Source organism: Rhea pennata, chromosome 15 (genome assembly GCF_028389875.1).
Source record: "Rhea pennata isolate bPtePen1 chromosome 15, bPtePen1.pri, whole genome shotgun sequence".
NCBI lineage: Eukaryota > Metazoa > Chordata > Aves > Rheiformes > Rheidae > Rhea > Rhea pennata.
This window is the reverse complement of record NC_084677.1, coordinates 16,235,104-16,259,243: the sequence shown is the minus strand read 5'-3', so window position 1 is coordinate 16,259,243 and position 24,140 is coordinate 16,235,104. Positions and strand designations below refer to the sequence as shown.

Sequence of the window (24,140 nt, the reverse complement as noted above, 5' to 3'; positions counted from 1 at the left end):
AATTACTTCAGTATCTATTCTGTTACCAGCTGTGCACAAAGATCAACAACAAATTGTTGAAAATCCAAAGTACTGGTCCCCAAACAAAATCAAGTATTACTCCTCATGAATTTGTTTAAAAAAAAAGACACCCCATGGACAACCCTTTCACCCACCAACTAAAAGAGAGAAAAAAAAAAAAATCACAGGGCTAAACAGATGAGGCACCTGGTGAGCACAAGCATTTTGCAGTAACCATTAGAGTGGGTAGTCCCATGCCATGCTGAGAGGGCCTGCGCTTTTCTCAACTTTCTGGTCTTACACGTGTGAATGATGAAGCATATGTGTCAAGATGAAAACCAATAAGAGACTTTGCAAAGGATAAGCCACTTATTCAGAGCAGAATGAATTTTTGCCATAAAGAATCAAAAAGGTTAATGGGGGCTCAGTAAAAGCCGTAATTGTCCAACGCCTGATTAAGAACTCTTGAGAGCACATCCCCTTCAGCACACTCAGCGAACAATGCGGCTGAATATACGCCAACACTTTCAGTGGCACAGAGAAGACTGCAATAGCTTTTGGACAAATTACCTCAAGGACTGAGAAAAAACAGGTCATGCAGGCCTGACTGTAACAGAATGAAAGGGCAGGAATTTCTGATGAAAGATGTAACATGGCTTCTAGGAAAAAGGTCAAAATAAACTTTATTATTTTTTTTCCCTCAAATTAGTAGGATTTTTTTCCTCGAAATACACATTAATTTAATCTTATTGTGGTTGTCTTGAAGTAAAATAGAATTATTTCTTTAGAAGAGAGTGCAAAATATCCGTAACAGTTTGGGAACTACTGACCCAGAAAGCATGCCTAGGTGTTTCAGCATAATCCACTGCTGACACTGCCAGGATGTATCACGTTTCTTGCCGTGAATTTTTCTCTGACTAGGCTCCTCCGGGATGGCTGCTACTCCCATCTTGGAGTACCTGCTCTTCCTAACACTACTCCCTCGCAGAGGGAACAAAAAACAAAACAAACAAAAACAAACAAACAAAAACCCTTAACATTTTTCTTCTCCCCCCTCCAAAATCAATCTTATCACTGTATTTTAATCCAGCTTCATCTTACTATACATACAGAATTGATACACATTCTATAGAAGTATACAGTTTATCTTTTTCATTGGGGAAAAAACAGGAGAAATTTAAAAGAATCCCATCGTGATTTTATCAGATTTAATTAATCTAGATTCCTATTCTAGGAATTGAGAATACCTGTTTGTTTGTGGAACATTACAGGCATAGGAATTCAGTAATGAAAAGGCCTCTTCTGCAAAGTAACATTTTTCTTTGCTTTTAGACTGCTGACAACAGGATAATATTAACTGAAAGTCAGATCTCCTTGTATCCCTTCATATAAAAAAAACTAAACAGTTGCAAGACAAAAGCAGGGAGAAAGTGAAAGATGCTTTATTCCAAAATGAAAAATGGGCTATCAGTCTGAAGAAACAAAGGGGTACCACAGAAGATCACATGTAAACAGGAACAACTTTATCTACTGGTGCAAGTAACAGATATTAGAAGACAACAGCTCAGGGATGAAAGTTTAAATTTAGGCTGCAAAAGGTCTTCTTCAATCTCTCTGTCTGGGAGCCAAGTAAAGTGTTTTGTTTAAGCTTGAGTGCTTTATTTTGACAAATATATCCACTGACGTCCTTGTGAAAACATTAAAGAGACCAGAGAGAGTGGGAACATGATAGCAATATGTAAAAAAGCAGGGAAGTGTGTCACACTCAGAGAGCGAACGACAGTGTGCGCATGCCATCCAATTAAGCAAAAAACATGTATGATCATTTTAGCAAGGACCTACAAGAATAGACTAATGCTGCACAGCTGAACATGGGATACTTCATGATAATCTTTCATCAAGATACGATGCATTTGTAATTCACATTTCAGTATAAGTACTTGCAAAACATAACTATTCAGGCTTTCTCAGAATGTTTGTTGCTTTCAAGTACACAAAAAGAAGATGAAATTCAGGTCTGTGTTAGAATTAATTCAGCTGTGAACTTCTGTGACTCAGTCTTGGCATGTTGTCAACCTGAAATCAACACACTTCTTCCACGCAAGTCACCTACATTCTATTCAAATTCTGTAACAAATAAAACTGGTAACCTTTTCACACAGTATTGTAAGCCAACACTCTAGGCTAATTCACACCCCCCTAATTCTTATTGAAATGTTAATCATTAAACCAGTTATGGATAATAGTCTTAAATCCACAGGAACAGATTTTTCTAAACTTCATCCAACTCTCTACTCATTTTGGTGCTAATATATCAGATAAGAAAACAAGTATATAATTGCCTTCTTTCTCCTTTCCTGACACCTGAAAACTGCATCACAGATAAGAATTCATAAGCTGACAAGATATTAAGGTTTACTGATCTGAGGAAGAAAATTCTTACTGACCTCAGTAAGAAAATACACTTCCAAAATACACTAGCAGATCCATCTGATGCATCAAGATTACATATTTGATTTATGCAAGGAACTAGTGAGCAGAAACACTGAAGGCTGCTCACTCCTTCCCATCATCTGTACTAATAGTCAAGGCAAACAATTAATATGGCCATCAATAGCCCATGCTTCAGATGTGGATTAACCAGCAACCCCTACCATCAGGATGTCACTCGGATGCCCATCTCGCTGTTCATCCAGAACCATATTCTGGCTGTTTCTGGCCTGGATGCTCCACTATTGCTGATATTCTAGCAGTGCTCACAGGCAGAACAAAGTACTTCTCCCTCCTAAAAAGGAGGAAAGTCAGAAACTTTCTAACAGTATTTACTCATTAATGCTCTATTGAGGACTTCAACACTGCCCTCAGCCTGTGACTAGAATAACAAAATATTTACTGTGATTCTTTAGGCCAAGCAAAAAAATAAATAATAATAAAAAAGCGTTTGGTGTCTTCTTTCATAATCTGTTTGGTCAAAAAAAAAAAATAAAAAAACCCCACCATAATCCAATTAGTAATAGACACAGACACATGGTATACAAGTTGCTTCCCTAGGCAAGTCTTCCTGAGGTTTACTCACTGCAGAGGCTGCCAATTTGCTTCTCTCAGTTTCTCTGAGAAGTATATAAAATAAAATAATAATAAAAAAAGAGCAAGAGAAACACCCCTCCACCCTGCTTACAGCCACCCAGAATTCTCATCAATTTTAATAAACCTACAGTCTTCCTACCTACAGACATGAATCTGTAATCACATCTGACTGAGAGGCCTGGGCAGCCGGCCTAACGATACACTATTTATAGTTCTCTGGAGGATTACCTGCCCATATTAATTCTTTCAGAGCAATTCTTCCTTCTGTTTTTATTGATAACCGATTATAGCACCATGATTAAAGTCTCCTAACAAGTTGTATTTCAGTAGTATGCAGAGGTATGGTCCATTGGGTCTTTACCAAGTTCAGTGACTACACTGCTGTGTGAAAAGGTAAAACTGCAGTATGTTCAAGAACATTCAAGCTAGCTTTAAATTTAACTAGTTCAGGTAGCAAGGAGCAGTGGAGATGCAACACCATGGCTTTCAGTGCAGCTAAGCCACTAATACACAGTCCCTGGTAGCCATGAATGGTCCATGCTAGAGTCTAACACACTTTCCTTGATAACTGCACCTAATATTGTGCCTTGCAATGCCCATCTTTCCTGTGGTTGTAACTCTTCATTGCAATGTAGATACTAGGCACAGAGAAATACTGAAAGACCTGTGTAACTATTAATGATGTTCTTGTAAGTCTCTCACAGATCATAACTTTGAAGTGACATGCAATTTTTTAATAGAACTACTGACTCAATGTATGAGCCAGATGCTACAATGAAAGAAAAAAAAAAAAAAAAAAAAAAAAAAGGAAAGTGTCTGGACTACACACACGTATTAACTTCAGCTTTCCATGACTGGTTCACCACCTGAATTTTCTGAACCTATATAAAAAAGTCCAGATTTTGTACAATAAAAAAAAAGAACATCCAATAAGCAAAATTCAGTGAAATAAGTTGTACTTGTGTTGTTTTTATTTGCATTTATGGGCACATTTCAAAGATAAGCTGCCATAAAAATACAGTATAACTGATGAAAGATACAGGTCACAAAAATTGAAAGGATTTTAAGACTAAACGCATTTTGTTGCTTGATAAGATGACCAAGTTTTTAGTAAATTAGTTCCCCAATTATGTGAGCCTTAACTCTAACCACAGTTATCTCTGAACTTAAGAATTTCTGTACACATCACCTACCTTACATATACAAGTACTTTAAGTGCAGCCTAACATCTTTTGAATTTGATGTCTTAATTCATAAGTCACTGGATGACCTGTTTGATGGATGCATGGGTACAAAAGCATCATTTTCAATCAAGACTGCCCAAAATACTTCACTTCCTAAAACTCCTTTTACACAAATAAGGACAAACTTCCAAAATTTATGCTATTAATCCTACTAAATAGTGAAAAACCTGAGTGCCACCAAAATCATTGAGAACTGCATTATATCCCCCTCCACAAGTCCCCAATTACTTCCTACTGTTGCCAAAATACAGATTCAGATATCAAATCTTTTAACATATATAAAAAAAAAAAACAAAAATTATGGCCATGGTTAAAGAGATACTTTAGTACACTTTCCTAATAATTAAGATCAGACCATTCATCAATTTTATTTATTTATTTATTTAACAGCAATAAACAGGTTTCAGTGAGCTGTGCTCTAAAGTTACCAAACTCACCAAGATGCCTGTGCGTCCCTTAAGAGATTTAAAGTGGCTGATTCACTTGCACTTAAAATATGGCAGGTGAATATGAAGCTGCAAACAATCTAAATAAAACCAGGAGCCAACTGACTGGCTTCAAATTGCACACTTGTCTCTGACAGTTTAAAGTATCATCCTACAACAGCATGGAAATTCAAGTCAGGAAAGGCAAGCTGTTCAGATGCAGAAAGAATGTTGCGCTATCCCTATGCAATCTAGTTACCAAAAAAGTTTTTAAAATATAAGTTTAAAGGGACAATAGTCTGCCGAAATGATTTTGTTAATTTATTATGAGCAGAAAACTAACTCCCACCCTTTGACCTCACTCAGAAATACATACTTCACATACACAATTTGCACATACATGGACATACACAAAGTACAACGTAGGAGTTTGCAGCATGTCCATACCCAAGCTGCCTAGCACCTCCCATTGTAAAAGATGCTTTGCCTTTTGTCAGTCCTCTCCCTGCCCTTCTTTGACCTTACAAACTTCAGCAGTTTCCTTGATAGCAGCAAACCTTTGAAAACTAGAAAGGATGAAATCCTCCTGGTCAAAGCACCTTTTTTTGATCCTATATACTATATTCAGGTTTAAGACAAAGAAATTCATAGAAAACTCTCACCACTAAATCTTGCTGTGTTTTTCAGAAAGTTTTTGGCAGAATTCCTAAAGTCATAGCCACCAAGTTTTGTGCTGCTTCACATGACATTATGCAAACTGCTTATATTCATCTACATATTCTCATTTGATCAAAAATGCAAGTGTACCTCAAAACACCATTTTCAGTAAAAGCAGCAGTAAGATATGGAACTGTGTAGAAGGTGGTAGTCAGGACTGAGGCAGGCAGATGCATACAGTGCTGGTGATATGCAGATGAATACTCAGGAGGCCGGCTTTCTGACCGTCAGGGATATTCTAGGTACACGAAGAACTCTTCAGAAGGCAATTCTGATGCTGAGAAGAGCTCGATGCAAGATAGCTTACAGGAGCTCACAACTACTGACAGAGCACTAGAGCCTGTCCTAACGACTGCAGAAACAAACACCTGTTGCCTTCTTCTCTGAACTACAGGAATGACACGATGGAACATGCATCATGTGAGCATATGATAACCTGCTTGCTGTTTGTTTGCGGTATCTTGCACATTACATCCTAGAACAGCAGATATTTTCCATGGCTATGGGAAACATCAGTAGTTCTAAGACATACCCCGTGACCAACCAGTATATTCTTTCTTCCTCCTCTACTCCCAATCAAGGACCCTTTGGTTTACAACACAAGGCTATTATTAATGTCAAAGTACAGAGAGTTTGTATTGCTTTCAAATTTCATCTTATTTCTATTACTATCATCAATAAAGCTATGCAATTCTTATCATGGGACTACCTAGCCCGGCTTAATACAAAGAACACCTCTGAATTTTGTGACCCTCATGAATTTCATACACAAATCTAATTCCTTCTTCTTGACCACTAGTAAATAATAATATGCCAGGACCTCTAGTTCTGCTAGTAACGGCTCTCCATCCTAAACACTACTTTCAACACGTTAATCATCAGTCTCCCTTTATTCAGCCTCGCATACCTCATAAACCCTATATTAATCTCTGCCACTTCTACCTTAAGTAGTAATTTTCAAGGGTGGCAAAATGTCAAATGCTGCACTTAATCTAGACACATTAGCTCCACTGCATTTCCTTTCTCTAAGAAAATCAGTAGTGTTATCAAAAAAGAGATACTAGTCTGATGTGATCCATCTCTAATATAACTATAATTCTATCCTATTTTCAATTTGCCTTCATTGTCTTTAACACATCTTTCTTTCAAAACCCATGCTAAGCAAAGCATTAGAACAGAAAGAACAGAAGTCAAGTTAGAAGGATGGCAACAACTGTCCAGGTGAGTTTTTCTTTAAAAAAAAAAAAAAAAAAAAAAAAACACCTTTGAGTCTAGATTCAAGAAGAAAACCAAATTGATATTCCAGCACTGCAACACGCTGCACTGGGAACTGCTTTACTTGCCCCTTGCGCACCAACAGTATAATGAAGGTCTTGCTTTTCTCCAAAAGAACCCTGCGCTGCTACGATCATGCAGAATTAACATTGCAGGAAATACTTTCTAACTCAAGTGAGAGTCAGATCATTTTTACTGACAACTCTTTACATAAATACACTGTTTCTACATAGTAGATTTCAAGAGACAGTTACACATTGTCACTAGGACCCAGACTTTTCTGTTGACTGATTTCAAGGTTGGAAATTAGCCTCCATGATATTTCTTCAGAATCAGATGAAAATTGTTACATACTTTTGTTTTCTAAAGGAAGTGGAAGCCTTCTGAATTTCATACAAGAATCTTCCACTTAATCTACGAGCATTACTATTATCCTTGCCCACCCAGCTCCTCTAACCACAAACACATATTATTAGATTGAATCTTACACAAGCATAGCCTTAGAGAAAAAAAAAAAAAAAAAAAAAAAAAAAAAAAAAAGTTTCTCAACAACCAGTTTGTGACCTAATAAATAATGAATGTACTCTAACAGGACTAAATTTTGAAATGAAGTATGTTTGCCTGTTTCCTTACAAAGTAAATGCTAATTCAGCCTTCCAACTGCATCTTCTCTAATCTTTTATGCAATGAACTCCAGTCCTGCTATTTAACCTACCTCTATTATTTAACTCCAAAACAGGGCCCTAGAGCAAGACAAAAAACATACGCCAGAAACCATGCAATTATTGAGGACATAAGAGAGCAAATCCTATAAATCCAAAGACCAATCAGCACTGATGGACACAGCAGAACTAAGAAAAGTAGGATGGTAGTATTCAGAATCATAAAACTGTTGCAATAAGAAAAAAAGCTAAAAATGGTCTAGGACTCTACAGCTTGGAAAAAAAAGTCTGAAGAGTTAATCTAGTTGGGTTTTTTTTATTAAAAAAAATCCCAAGCAAGTTCAACAAGGAACTTTTATTCAGTATTTCTCAAATCCTTACAAAAGGAATGCAGAGCAGAGCAGCCATGAAATTCTTTATAAAGCAAAATGAAAAAACATATACATGTTTGCATATTCCAAAAAAGACTGTGGAACTCACTGCTGCTACATGCTGTGAACGCCAGAATGGTATGAGTCTAACACTGGACAGTCTACTGGCAGCTATTCAAACACAAGCATCTAGATGCAGACTCCTGTTCAGAAAGACTTTGAAGAGCTAGGTAGCAGAAAAAGGGAGAATAGAGCAAGTGGAAGAACTGCTTAATAATTACATTGCTGTCTATTCTCTAACCAACAGTTACTGATCATTACTGTATACAAGGCTGGATATTAGGCGCTATAACTTTACCCAGTATGATTTTGAAGAAGCAAAATATTTTACAAAATTGGAAGAAGAGGGGGGAAAAAAACAGAAGTTATGGATTAAATATTTAAACTGGAACAACAATAAAAATTCCTGAAGCAACCGTGTCTGCAGAGTAAGATATCACTTTGCTTAGATTATTGGATTTGAGATCTGTAGCACGTATAATCAGATATTTATTATACCGGCTTTGAGCAACTATCTTAATATTCTCAAGAAGTGTAAGGAAAGACAGCACTGCCTTATTTACTACTGATAGCTCCTTAGCATACTATGTATTTTGACACACACCATCCCCGAGCAGTCCACCCCAGGACAATCAATACCCATGGCTGTTTGAGATCATTTTCATTTATTTATGGGGGATGAGGGATGCCTAGAGAATAAAAAAACACCACTGAAACTGAAAACCTCCCTTATGAAGGGGAAAAGGACGAGTTTGAACAGTTTGAGCCATCTAGGTCCTGGTAAGGTCAGTGTTCTCTTCCTCTTCTCAAAGGTTTTCGTATCTGTATAAGAATTGCATATTGCGTTACCAGTGTTCATCCTAGTGGAAATATCAACCTACCATGATGACAGACCAACAGAGATTGTAAGAAGCAGAAAGTAAAAAAGAAGTTCATACAGCTGGATCATATTTCTTCAACTTATTAGTATCACTCACATCCACACCTCAAGGAATATATTAAAATAAGGACAATATTAATAATAGACACTGGATAGGCAGGCAGATGCAAGAGCACAGGTACCACTGTAAGGTCAGAACGTGAGTGTCTAGTTTGTACTGCTAAGGAAAGCAGAGATAACAAGGGATGTATTTTAAGAACACTCTGGACTATGATCCTGAGGGCTCCATTGATGTATAGCATTAGCTGCAAAAACAGTTTCCAGCGCTCAGACAGCTGTTGCAGTTGAAATCTATGATATTTCTTAGAACTGTGATTAAGTGTGCAATTCTTGTTAGTCTCCATGGAGACTGATGTTGGCTCAGCAAAAAGTCACCAAGTGTTTTAAAATAATTCCTGTTCACTTTGAAATTTCATAGCACTTAACCTCTCTTTTGCCTATCGGATTTCTTTTTTTCCAGTGAAAACTGCAGTAGTATTAGCAACCAAAAGCACTAGCAAAATTAAACAAGGATTTTTTTTTTTTTTTTTTTTTTGCTCAGGTAACACTGAATATTGCTGCTTACCTTGACAACAGGGAAGTGTCTAAGCAAAATTGATCCAACTATAGTTCTGATGACACCAAAAAAAATACTCATTTTGACATAACTAGAATATAAAATGACCAGTATTTTGCATTCTTAAAAGGAAAAAATCTTAGAGATTCTTAATCTTGTGTGATTGATTTTATATACTTTTGAACAGCCCCAAGCAATTGGGACTCTTACTCTCTTTCATTATGGAACATTCAGTGCGCTATGGTTGTATTATTATACAACTTACTATATACAATGAAGATTATCTTGATCTGATTTTAGTAGCAGTTTTGAGTCTAGCTTTATTTTCTAATACCAGAAGACTCAAAATAAACTAGTCTTAACTACACACCAAGCATGTCAGTGCACCAACAAAGTACACACACATCTGCATGGTTTGTATACCATCTTTACAGATACCACTTTTATTGATGGCAAGTGCTTAATCACAAAGTAATTCCAGATAAAAAATAGCTTTTTAAAGAATGAGCTGTACCTTCCTGATAATTCTGAAATGCCACTAAGGATACAGAAAAAATAGATTTTACCTTTCTCTTTAAATAAATAAATAAATAAAATAAAAAGATTAAGCTCCAGGTCCACTCTTTAAACCTGTGTTTTCTTTCAGTTTTATAGTGTCTTTGAAAAGCAAGCTATACAACATGAAACCCTCAAAAATCTAAGAAACATCTTTTCTTTATTCACTTAAGCTAACAAATGCTTATCATGTAATCTACTACAGGTGTTTAACACTCAGCATCAATTTAGTCACATCAGAACTTGTATTATTGACTTCACCCTCTAAATCAAGTACAGGAAATGTAAGAAAAAAACATCTCCCTTTTTTTGGCTAGATCTATTTCACCATGCCACAATGAAAAACACTTAACAGTGTAGGAGCAAGGACAGTATGTGGGAAGTCTCAATTTAGAAAACTTGTAAGTTGATCTTTGGGTCTCAGAAAAAGGCTGGAAAAAATGTTTTGGGTAATACATGGACTTACATGAAATACCAGGTCTTCATTTGTCCCTGCTATTCTTTAGTGCTGCTGCTCATAAAAGGGGAAACATACACAGTTGCAACACAATCTTGAAATGTCATAGTTTATGAAACAACTCTGCATCAAAATTCAGCTTTTTTTTTGAAGAAGTTTAGGGACTATAACTTTAAACAGGACAAGTGGAATCCAATTTTTTGGAAATAAGTATAATTCATTTGATTAAGAGGAAACAGGATAACTTGCCCCTCCTCTCCACCATCAAAGAAGCTAGGGAAGGTGGAATCAACCTGAAGGCTGCTCTTGTAAATTTAGTGGTATTTGAGTATCAAGCCAAAGCTTGTTCTCCATTATAAGCAATAAGCAACTTCTTCTCTAAAAATAATATTGGATTGTGGGGGTGGAGGGGATTGAGTGTTATATGGCATAAAAACTGACAGAAGAAGATAACTTCTTGGTATTTCACTGATGTTTTGAGATAGCTGAAAGAAAGCTATTCTGCATCAGTTAAACTATTTTCTTTTTACTTAGGTTAGTGAGCTCACTAGAAACAAGAAACTCCCACAATTGTCTACATAGGTTTTTGCTATTTTTTCCCTACACGATGTTAATTCATAAAGATATTAAGCAGTAATAATTTAAAGTTAAATTACGACAAAAACTTATTTGAGATGCCATGGAAGCTGAAGCACTGATTTTAACATGCCACAAAGAGATCCAAAATAAAATTAATGAATCATCTTGTCTAATGAGCTAGCTACAAGAACATATCACCTTATTGGTCTGGAATTATCAGGGACAATGCAATGAGTTTAAAAACCACTAGCGAATACGTCAGGATGACAGCTTACCTAAATTGTGTCGCTTTGTCTTTGCGTGATCGTGAATATGTTTCTTTGTAAAACAGCCAAAGAAGACACAGTAGAGGCAAGAGTGGAGTCTGTTCAGGTGGGCACCACACATATGACAAATGCACGACTTTGCCTGAAATAGAGAAACAGACATTCAACATGAACGATGGAAATACATATCCAAGGTCAGCATTCAACTAATTCTAACCTAATTTGAATTTCTGAAGCTGCTAACTGAATGCAGAAATAACTGCTAGCTTTCTCTTTTACTCAGTGTCTTTGAAATGCTGCAGGCCAGCAGGGAATACAGAAGTTCTGCCTCCATTTGACAAAAACACCAACTGGAGGTTGTAGCAGAGGAACACTCTTCTATTCATTCAGTACATTTCCAGATCTCGACAGGTAGCAGATCTCATCCAAGAGCAGACAATAACCAAGTCATTTACCACTCTAAACCCGTAGCTTAATAAAAACTTCAAGAAGCTGGACACAGGTACTGCTGCTTAAAAAATAAATAAAAAAATGTCTGGTCATTCCTCCACCCCTCCTGTGCATTTCTATTCCCGTACCAGCCACGTATCAGCCTAACAATTTGCACTGCCACATCCTCAAGATGGGAAATGGATGCAATTTGCAATAAATCTGCTACTCCTTCCCAGATTAACCTGCAGTAGTTCCATGACCTAGTTCACTACATAGCCACGCAAGCATCTGTGCTAGTGCAAAACCTTTGGGCAGTACAGCTATAGGGCAAACTTAGTGTTACGGTGGAACAGATGCTGATTACCAAAACAGAGAGGTCCTAACATGTCTGGGGCTCTCTGCTATTGCACTGCCACCTGCCATCTCTACTTTGAAGCAACGGGCTTTGCTACTTAATAGGCCCTTTGCTGAGCTGCTTCAACTTGCTAACCTGGAAGCTGAAAGTTAGACACCCCCCCCCCAAAAAAAAAAAGGTAATTTCCTGGCAGGTTGGTAAATCAGGGGTGGGTTTTTTGGGGAAGTGGGAGTGGAGTGCAGAATCAGATGAATACCAGAGCTCAGGGAAAGCAGAAGCACAGCAGGGAGGTAGAAGGAAGAGAAGGTCCAGCTGGTGAAGAGCAGAGAGCGAGAACCACAGAGCAAGGGCTCTGCTTTGCACCATCATGAGTCACTAGATCCATTCAAAATCTGCAATGTAACTTTATCGTTAACATGTTCGTGAGGATATGGCATTACATTTCTCTGCTGGGAGATTCAGCCAGATTCATTAATTAGAATTCTTTATACCAGTCCATGAAACAGCAGCGCAACATCAAATTCATACAAGCCAACCAGTTACAAAAGTAATTTCAGCGCTCTCAGACTGGCTTTGAATCAAGTTTAGAAAGTGATGTGCTGGCTATTCCCCTGGGTGATCCAGAATGGAAAGTGTGCCAAGCAAACTACTGTGATTGATTCAAAATTAATAAGCATGTAAACCTGATGCAGTGATTTGCACTCCAGTAACAACTATGCATTTTAAGATTTTTTTTTTAAATTATCAGATTCAGTAGACTTTTTCACTCCTAATCAAATTTGAAGCCTTCTTTAAACCAACAACCTCCCCTCCAATTTTCTCTTAGTGTTAAATTCACGTGCTTCAACAAGCCCTTTGAAAGGCTACTCTATCCGGTTAGGGACTGTAGAGAGAGTTTGAGGGAGAAGCCTTTTGCAAAACAATGCCAAAAATAATTTAAGGCCGATACCGGAATCTGATTGAAAGATACAGACAGGAAAAATTCCCACAACAAATGAGCTAACGTCTAACCTCAGACAATAGCAGTTATATTCAGACATATGTTTAAGAGTAACAACTTCTGTATCAGCTCAGAATTATAAACATCACTTACAGAAGTATGCCTTATTTTACAGACTAATGTAAAAATACTGTTCCATTGTTCTTTAATATAACACATTTTTTCTTCACATTAAAAAAAAAGTCTATCATACTAAGCTATCATCTACTAACCTAGGCAGTGCATTTAATCCAAAATAAACCCCGAAGTTCTTCAGCAGTACTTGCTCAGTCTGCCACAACTTAAAATTAGTGCTGAATAAATAATGCATGATGCTGTTTCCTAGTCTGGCATTTTTCTTTCAGAATATTCATGGCTGTTAAAAAAAATAAATGAACAAAGCAGCTTGCAGTATTCTAAACTGTGTTATTTATTTTCAAGCTTCCACAAATTAAGTCTTAAATGTTGAATTGCACATGTTGTGTATTCAAAGCTCCCCTGAGTTCTGCTAGGATGAAAATAGATCAGTTGAATCAAACTGCACACACACCTACAGAAATATTTTAAAGTAGGACCAAAAAATCATCACCACTAGAACAATTTCCAACTTTAGAAAAATACTGCAGAACTGTCAAACTGTTGCCTAACGGTTGCTCTTTGGCTGCAAAAGCTAAAAAGAATCAGCCTATCTGTTAAGATTGCTGCTATGACAACAACTCTAGCAACTGGCTATTTTACTTAGCCAGCTAAAAATAATCTTTTAGCATTAAATGTATTGTAAACAGATGACATAACACACATGTAAAAATTGCTGGTCACTTTACGCTAAAAGGTTAAAAAAAAAAAACTTGTGCATGAATTTTCATTTAAATGAAAATTAAGAGAACAGGAAAAAATGAAAAATGATTTAGGGGTAAGTTAAGGGAGAAGTTCAACAATTTAAATGAGTTATTTTATCTGTATACTGTATTTGTTCAGTTTAGATCAAGACTGCTTTTCTAAAATTATAAGAAAACAAGGTTAAAAGATGGTTGAGTGGAAGAAAGAAATCAATATCAAAAACCATTTTGGCTATTCTTAATTAGATTAGCTGTCTCCTTTTCATCTTTCTGTGCTTTTAAACAATTTGCTAAGTTAAAACAAAGAACCCCCCAACACACACACACACACACACAAATAATCAAATTACTTTGTTTCATAATACGCCTACCCCTGCTCACATTTCTTGGGGCTACAGTCTGTGACTAAGACAAAATGGAAGAGGGAAAATAAGTAATCAAAGTCAGTCAAATCCATAGAGTCACAAGCTTGGTTTAAAACAAGTCTCAATTTAAAAACCAAAACAATTAGGTCTTGCTCATGCTTGACACTTTAGGGAAGTAACCAGCATCTGCAGCTGAAGCAAGTCAACCTCCCACTTCCCCTTTCCTCTAGTATGTCCCTCTGGATAAGGTAAGTGGCTTTCTGGTAGCTAGAGACATGAACGGAAAAGAGTCTTCCCTTTCCTGCATGCCCTCTGCCGTTACGACTCTGCTCCCTATATACTTCTCCTTTATTCCCCTAGCCCTCAAGGATCCCACTGTCCTTCCTCAACCTTCATTATCCAAGAGCAACAGTCCTCTGTGTCCTCTAAAGGAGGTTTGAAAAGCCTGGCGAATGAGGATGTGAAACTAGTGCATGATGCATAAAAGGGAACTGGTCATATACCGCTTGTAACACAGGTCAAGAGAAGCCACTTCTAAAACGCTACCTGCTTTTTACACTTCATATTGTAACTATTAAAATGAATTAAAGAGAGGCAGGCATCAGTAGACCAAATAAACTAGAGTGCTGACACATCAAGCCCTCCCTAATTGTCAGAACAGCTTGTTACTAGTTTTTTTTATCCGGAGAACAAGAGATCATCAAAACAGTGGTAGAGAGAATTAAGGCATCGACCTCATACTGTTTTTTACCGACAATTCTTTGTCTGAATTTCGATCTTAAATCTCATTTTCTGGCCAGCACAGGCTTAAACTACAGTGAGGAGGACAACTAGGCATATGGTGTGTCAGGCATTAAAAAGAAAAACAAATAAAACAATAACACACAGATTCACACCCCCCCCCCCCCCCCCCACATACTGTTTCAGCCTCACATAACATCGGCCCCTGCAGCCAAGGACGGTTTTGAATGCCAGTGAAGTATCCCTGCAAGGAGAACTGTGTAGAAGTACACAGGAAAGCATACAATAGTCTTCAGCTATTCCAAACCATTTTTCTGTATTTCCATCTGTTTTAGACACAGCTTTAGAAGCTCAACTTTTATTTAGTTGTACATGAGAGGAAAACATCTTTTTAAACAAATTTTCCACTAGGGTACTTGAGGAGTCTTGACTCAAACTCACCCAGGATGTACCAAAGCATATTCAGAATAAAGCTGTTTTTCAGTTACAAGCTTAGAGGCCAAACACTACCTGCCTTTCACAGTCCTTCAAACCATATGCACCACAAAGGTTCCTTGGAAAATATGAAGCAGGTAACACTAATGAGACAGCAGGAGGCTTCAGAAGTAAAAAGTTGGGAAGAAAGGTTTTGCCATGCTGTACACGCTCACAAGCGACTCTTTAAGAAGCCGATTTTTAAGTGTTCTTAAAACAATTAACATGTTGCTGATACATTAGCTCTCTACAACTGTTTTAGCATGTAAAAATTCACACGCACCAGAAATGCAGAAGCACAAGCACGAGGCAAGCAAAAAAATCTCCCAAGACAAATCTACTTCCCCCCCTTCACCTTTTAAAGTGCCTCTTTGTACAAGAGAGAGATGACATTTAGACATGTAAGAAAGACGGAGAACCACCTAATTTTCAAAACATTCTGACAACTGAGAAGCTTTGAACGGATACTTCACATTTTCCTGCCCCAAATTAAGTTTAATTCTTCAGAAAGAACTTTAATCTTGCAAAGGTGCTTGCTGGGCAGCTCTTTAAATATGCCTATCTTCAAAACCCGCGGGAAGTTCTCTCTCCATGCGTATGCTCCGTCACCACGATCTGCTTTGTTCCCAGGGAGCAGCGTTTGCTCTTCACAAGCATTACTCCAGCTCAACGGACAAACCGTTCCTCAGGAGGGAGTACTTAAGCGGACTCGCGAAAGCGGGAACTCCGGACACAAGGAGGCACTGCTAAATTCCATTCATTTCTGTTGAATTTTCACGTGGGATTTCTGTGAGAAGTCCAGAAGCCTATTCCAAGGGCTGTATTGGTACGAACACTACAGCAGTCATTTAGCTGGGCAAATATCCTAGTCCTAAAATATGAGCAAAATTTAGTAATATTGTAAGATGCCTGAAAGCAGAATATCTGTAATTCCCAATTTTTTCCCTGCTGTTACATGTTTCTACATTTAAAACTGCTTCGAATTCAGATTAGGTATTATGAGTTAAACAAATGAATACAGCCTCTAAAGCCCCATCACCTTTTCCCATTCATACTATTCTTAACATTTTTTTTTGGGGGGGGAGGGTGCGCAGGGGAGTGTCAGGGTGCCACAGGCAAATATGATGACAAATTTAAGTGACAACTTGCCAAAACCTCAGGAACCTGTGACAGCTCCTACAATAAACTTTGGTTTCTTGAATCCTTAATCTCTACAGAGATATACAAATAAAAGTGAAGAGATCGATAAACTAGTAAACACTGAAAAGTTCAGTTTGCCAAAAAAGGGGGGGGGGGCATGCAGAACCTCACCTCACCCCCCCCCCCCCAGAAAATTAGACCTTCAACCAAAACTTTTCAGGTATTAAGTGCAAATGCTTTCACTGCACCATGTATCAAGATATTCAAGAGGAACTTAAAACTACTCACACATTCACAGTTCCCCATCCAGACATGCACGTGTTAAGTACAGTGCTTCTCGTCATTAATTTTTCACTCTCCCATTCACCTCGCAATGTCTAGACTGCAGCCAAGGCACAAACTTTTATCTTATCCCTATTACAACCAATTCTTGTCCAAATGCAAAGCAGAGACAGCAGCACATGTTGAGTGTAGAACAGCATGCTTCCCTAAGCCTATTTTTAAGGGACAAAAGGACAGATAATCACAAAAGGACATAAAACAGACCACTGCTTCTTTCCACACTGAAGATGGAGACCCTAAGGCTATTTGAACAGCAGCATTTCTTCTGCCTTGTGGGAGGAGAAAGTCAATATTATACTAAGGCTGACAAGATTTATTACTCTCAGAGTACTCTTTGCACTTCAAGAGTAACAAATTCAGGCCAAATCGGCTTTATGACATTTCTAACGATCACTTCTTAGTCTACGTTTACTGTCAGACTCACTGTACTTCCTAAGGCATGCATTCCACAGAGCCACCATCATCCATTAGCATAGTCACTGAGAGACTTTAGGAATTTAAATAATTAAATTTCAAAGCTAGGCTCTTAGAGTTCAAGAAACAAAAACTGGGAATTGATTCTACAGTTCTCTGTGAGGTGGCATATAATCACTTCTCCACATGCTGATAAGATGATTCAGAGTTACTCTGAGTCAGTGTGCATTTCTGACACATCAGCTTTTTAAAAACCAATTTAAGTGTTTTTCATTCACTTCCTGCAACCAAGTCTAATTATGATATGGCCAATCTATTTTATTTTTTTGAAAAGAATATTCCATCGATATTGTAACTTTTGTTTCCAGTCTAAGATCAGTAGTATTAGTAAAACATATAATAGTACTAGCAAAACTGTGTATGCTAGTTGCAGAATTTTGTGGGTTGGACACATGCTTCAGAAAGCCATCTTCAAAAAAGAAAAAAGAAAAGAAAAAGCTAAGTATGGTTAGCTGGGTTATTCCAAGTTTTTATTTCAATCTGTTCACTGTTACAGTAGCAGAAAAACAGCTAAATATTTCAGTTCTCTTCAATGGCATAGATTACATCTAAAGGGCGTGCTCTTTGCTGGCTCCCACAGAGACCAAACGCTTGTGTAATACACTCAGGTCTTCTCTTTCTAGCAGTAGGGTGCAGCAGACAAAATGCCTACAGAACTTTTCTGCTCTGTGAACAGGATGTTTGCCTCCAATTACCTAAACACAGGTTTGAACACAAGTGATATTACAGCTTGTAATTACAGATGAAATAGCCACAGTTAAGTCACATCACACTTCTCAAACTAGGCATAAGTTAAAATAAACCATTATGCACACTTTAGCAGCTTGCTGTCCTTATGTAGATTAAATTGAATCCATGAACATTCCAAAGAAGCCCAAACTACCTATAGGTAAGGAAGTGGGAAAAGAAGGAAAGAGTATTTATTGCTGAGCATGCTACCAAAGAAGTACAACTTCCAAGACAACTTCTCTTTTTGTCTTGCAAACCAATTAAACTTCTTGGCTGTACCCTCACCAAGGTGCTGCACTCCAGCAAAGCTACAGCAGCCTTCCTTCCAACAAAGTGAAATGACACACACACACACTAAACTTACTGGTTCAAACTTTGGGGTCTTTTTATGTATTTTAATTTCATGCTAGTTTTGGAAGAACTTTAGTTGCACAATGTTCAGTGTCAGATAAAGAATGATTAAATAGTTTCCACAGTCTTTGCTTCCTGGTTTCCAATCTAAATTCTAAAGGCAATTTTTTTGTCTTTATTTTTTTCAGATTTTTTTTTCATATCTTCATGGAAGATATTAGCAATTACACAAGGGGAAGACGACTTGCAATTTTGAAAGAGCAGTAACAGAATATTTTGGACAATCTGCTTCATTCGTATTTTTTGATCTGAAGAATTCAGAATTATACTAATCCTACTCCTTTTTCAATTGTATTTCTGGATCTTGACAAATTATCTCAATTTCCTTAGTAGATATTTGCCATTTGCCGATAAGTGTTCTGTGGTATCCTGACACCAGGCTGACAAATATTCTGGGGGCTTAGGAAAAGGGGGAGGGGGGTTATACTAACAAACAAAACAGCCTGAGCTAACTTTTCTAGGAGCGAGGGTTTGTCAAAACAGCAGTGTGGCTAACCCACCAGAAACCAAAGCACACACGGCCAAATGCTTTGGAGTTGGCCAGGATGCCCATCTAGAAAAACAATATGGTAGAACTGGAGAAAGAGACCAACTAGGTTGTTTGCTGTTCCTGAACAAGTTTTCTCAAATATACAACCACAAAAATAACTGAGAAAGTCTGTCCAATAGTATTTTGTTTTGGGACTTGACTTAGGACAGAGTAAACATAATTGTTTAATCCTCCTACTTGAAGGGTGAGAAGATCACAACAAAGGGCAATGCTTTTAAAAGATGACCACCAGAATAAATGCTCTGTATGAAAGTGAATTGTTTGTAAAGCAGCAAGAACATTGATCCAATGATAGGACATATGAAAGAAACAAGCAGGTAAACCCTCCAGGTGTACAGGGCATAAGACAGACAGAGGGATTATTTCTTAATATGAGAGAAAAGAGAGGCCATCTATAAAAGCATCTTCTAGAAAATCAGCTGGAAGCAATGACATGCAGAATTAGTCCTCAAATATTTTTTGAAATCACACATCTGTTCTGTTACAAGATGAAAAATTTGGATTAAGTTATTGCAGAAACTTTCATGAGGCAGAAAATAAGAAAATATCCCAGTGTCTGCTAACTTACGAACCATTTGCCAGACTATTCACTTTCCTTCTCCAAATCGTACCATAAAATAAGAAAGGATATTACTGAATGGTTCTACAGCACAGTGGTTAATTATTTTAACAGCTCATTTACATAACAGTACTATTTCAGCCCTGCATTGGCAGAGATTCATTGCCTATCACCATTAAGGAAAGTTTTGTGAACTTGAGACTTATTCCCCCTCCAGCTGTTCATCCAAAATAAAAGCAACAGATTGATCTTAACTGGAAGCAGCAAGTTTGAAATGGCTTTGAACTCAAAAAGACTGCAAACCAGTTCCACATAAAAACATCTTTTTCAAAAAGCTTCTATATATGCTAGATGTCACATAATATGGTAGCTTTTTTATGACTCCACATGCTTTTCAGAATTCCCAGTGGCATCTGAAGGGTCAGTAACGTTAAACACCATTTTCTACTGTGCTCAAACATACTACAACCACTCTGAGACAAGTAAAGAAAAATTCACAGAAAGTTCTTTTCTGAAAAGACAACCTCTTTCCCCCCTCTTTATCCACAAATACTGGACTAAAATATACAGAGATCTATATGAGTCAGAAAAATCTTCCTGGAAGTATGCTACTATTTTGGAACCAAGAAGAATCAGGCTTCCTGTAGAAGGATATTCTAGTTGTAACCTACTGAATCTGATCTAATAATTGTTAACACTACATGAAATTATGTTAGCATCATCCTATCTTAAAGTGACCTTCCCATTCCAAAGTGAGCTACTCCAAATAAATCACTTTCTCCCAAGGAATCAGAATGAAAAAAAAAAGAGTGACTTGCTTCTATGTGGTCTTTCACTCAGTAAGATCAAAGTTTCAACAAGGCTCTGCACTGACAGGCAGTATGGAATCCACCAGGAAACTCATCATATTTTTCCCCATGAAACAGCTGCTAATGCACTAATGCCTTCATGCTCTAAAGCAATTCACTATTCACCATTGACAATTTGTGCTATCTTAAGCTTGGAGTGTGTATACTCTGGAGCGGATTAGTTAAAGCTCCAGCACACCAAAGTTAAGGACTTGCATGGATGGATAATACTCAGAAGAGAGGCAACACACTTTAATCTGAATCCAACTCTACAATGAAGAAAAGTCTTTAAGCAAGAATGGCGCTGTGACCAAAGTCCACCTAAGCTGTCAGAACAAAACTCTGGTTCAAAGGCTCCTCTCTGAGAGCAATGTGTGTCCATCCAAAACTAGAGTATTTTGATAAAAATAAAAATTGCATTTTGAGGTGACTCAAAGGTTTCACTAGTTATCATTCAGCCCATACACACACTTTCTCCTGCTCTTCCTACCCTAGATGCTATACTATGCCAAATGAGACCTGGGCTTTAAACTGAATTTTGTTTTCTCGAAAAACTACTACTTCGTTTGTTTCACACAAAGTTGTATAACTGGTACAAGGCTGAAATGAAGCTTGGGGGAAAGAAAAGCTGTACAATTTAAGAGAGAGGCAACAAAGGCTAGAGGAGAAAATAAGTGGATACCCTAAGGAGATAATTTTGGTTTTCTCAGAAAGTCGCAGTTCTAAAGCTATGCTTCAAAAAGAAACAAGCAGTTTGCCTAAGTCCCAATGACTACGCAGCAATTTCTTATTCACCCTTCCTTTAATAGTCTCATCCTAGCATTTACAAACCTGAATGATTTGTCAAGTGCTCTACAAAAGACGCATTTAAGAGCCTACTGTGTTCTTAATTTAAATAATGGATCTTCTTTAAATTAAATTGCCTGTCCTGTAGTATTTTTTTTTTTTTAAGTGGAAAATTTTTGCCCTGTGAAAACACGTAAGCTGCTTAAAGGTTTAAACGCATGCCTCTTTTCAAGATCAGGTTTATAGAATATATATGTGTGGATATATTCTGTGTGTTGATTTTTATCTATTTCCTGCAATGCACCACTGCAGTAGCAAATTTCACACAAGAACAAGAGGCTCGCCAATACCGCAGTAGTGTATTCTAAGATCTAGTACAAAATCTATTACTTTACCTCACCATTCCCCCATGTCAGCAAATTGTGGAAATGTTTTTAAACGTCCTATTAGGTAATGTATTGATCTAATCTGTGAGCATGCGACTTGGGAAGCAATTCAAGGAGCAAGCTAAACAGACAAACCTGCCTGATGCTGCACGGATAGTATTATTAAACTCTGCACATGCAGCAGAGTTTTATGCAGGGCAAAAATATAGAAGAATCTGATTCTTCATATGAAAATAGGTATGCTCATGGGAAGTTTACTACACTACCTTGATGGAAACATTCTAGATAGCATTCTTCCAGAAAGAAAGGATTAAAAAAATAAAAACAGGATATGTAGATTGAAGCCCTAGCAAGTCCCACAGCCTCATTTTGAAAAGCACAGATTTCAGCTCTATTTTCTTTAACTACTCTAAGATGTCCATAAAAAAATGTGAACTTAATTAGTCCACATCAAAGTCAAAGCAATTCTTCTAGCAGAAAAGATGGAAGGGAAATGCTACAGCACAGATTCTCTGTGGCATGACTTATTTATGAGACAAAATACATCCAAAGAAAAAGAAAAGAAAAAAAGATGAGTAGAAAATCAGCAGCAATTGAATGACAGAGTGCATCTATTAGTGACTATTTGTTTTATTTTAAAAAAGAAAGAACGCTGCACTAAATAGGGTAAATCCATTGTTGAGCCTAACCAAACAGCATTAGTCTGGTGGGAAACATTTCTGCTTTTAAAAGCTTCATATGAGCTATGCACCATTTTGTCAAGACTTTAAGAGTTATTAGACATGACGTTTTTATATTTACTGTAGCAGAGCAAGCCAACTGGTACGACAGAAGTTAACCCCATTGCTTAGAAATATACTGACAATTGGACATTTCACTGATGATACGCAAGACAAACAGGAAAGCAAATAAGGCACCCAAACCAAACTCACTTTTTGCCATAAGACTTCCTCTTTATCTAGTAGGAGCTGAAAACAAATTTTACTCTCCTCAGTGATATGTTACAATGCCATAAAGATAAAAGGAAAATTAATTATGGAACATACAAAGCAAGAAGCAGCTTCTGTTTCCAAAGAGCGATTGCCTAAATCATCACACATCAAGTTCAAGAAATACACCAGAAATATCGGCTGACAAAAAAAAAAAAAAAAAAAGTATACATTAAAACAGTCTTCACCACAGTATACGCAAATCCTCATAAATTGCACAACAAATCTTTCACAGAAAATAACACTAAATCTGCAGGGTTTCAAACCACAGTGTTTTGACTAGCATGTAAAATAAAATGGCTCTTCTATAATGGACAAGCTAGAGTTTCAGCTTGTCTAGTTCTACTTATAACATTAAGACATCAGCATCTAATGATATATTTACATTCATCTAGCTATAGATGCAAAGGAATGTTATAAGCCACATCCAGCAATACGTCTGCACAGAGGACAATCTGGTAGCTAGATGGCTGAGGCTCTATTTCCTTTTATCGCCGTACAAAACTTATTATTAATTCATTCTATAAGAGCAAAATAAGAGCTTTCATTCACTCTTGGTATATTTGCTGTTCACAAATTTGAAGTTACATAGAAAAGATGGAGGTGGTCAGAATACTGCAATTCATTCTTTAAAATATGTAAGATTAAGACAGATGGCTGTTTCGATTCCTACAGATGTGTAAATCTGCTTTCGTAACAATTTTACTAAGCTATGAAAACACACAAAAAAACCTTTTGGAAGGAAAAAGCAAACAGTTATGATTTCTTGCAATAAAACTGAAGTTGTCATAATGATGAATGATGAAAACATCTTCAGAAAAAAAAAGTCTGGGAAATGAGCGTTCTTCTGACAAAACTTAATCCTTCTCTCATTTAAAGAGTTTATAAATTGCTGTGGCCCCGTAGAATAATCATTAAGTTTTAGATGTGCAGGAAGGTGGGTGGTAGTTCCTAGTTTAAAGAGCTGGTCAGCTCTTACTCCAGGATGTACAGCCCATGTTGTTTTAACACCTTGTGCTCCACCTGAAGCATTAACTTGTTTGGCAAAATAAGCTGATTTCACCTGCCTCTCCAAGAACTGATGGGTGGAGGGGAGGGAATTAAATTGTTATTTCCTCCTGAGATGAGAGGAAATAAAATTCTTCCTGCTGTTATCTGGGCAAAGGTTAGAAAAGGTCATGTTTCCAGAGCAATATGGACTCCCCTAAGTGGATTCAAGAAACAAGCTAAAACAACCCAACAAAACTCCTCTCCCTCTCCTCCAAAAAGCCCAAACCAGTTTGGTCCTTGGTCAACAGTATTCACAGTATTCAAAGCTGAGTTTATAGCATCTCATTCCCATATGAAAAAAATGCCTTAGCAAATAGCTGTATTTTTGGTATCAACAGGGAACTACAAAGATTTAGGTGTTCTAAAGTCTCCCTCCCACCCAAGACACTACTTAGCACTGTGCTAATTAGCTCAAAGCTAAAATTCCATTAAAATAGAAAACAGTATTTCAAGCTTGATACATATGAAGTATCTCTAACTGTAGATAGCTATATTTT

General features: G+C 37.2%; 1 protein-coding gene across 5 annotated transcripts in view; it reads right to left on the bottom strand.

The window, feature by feature from the left end:
• The window catches only part of USP22 (ubiquitin specific peptidase 22), a 110,576-nt gene that overhangs the window by 60,538 nt on the left and 25,898 nt on the right, over positions 1–24,140 (bottom strand). For all 5 annotated transcript variants that reach the window (XM_062588397.1, XM_062588398.1, XM_062588394.1 and 2 more), the window contains exon 2: positions 11,204–11,336. In XM_062588397.1, the coding sequence (XP_062444381.1) occupies positions 11,204–11,336 (133 nt within the window). The remainder of the gene's footprint in view (positions 1–11,203; positions 11,337–24,140) is intronic.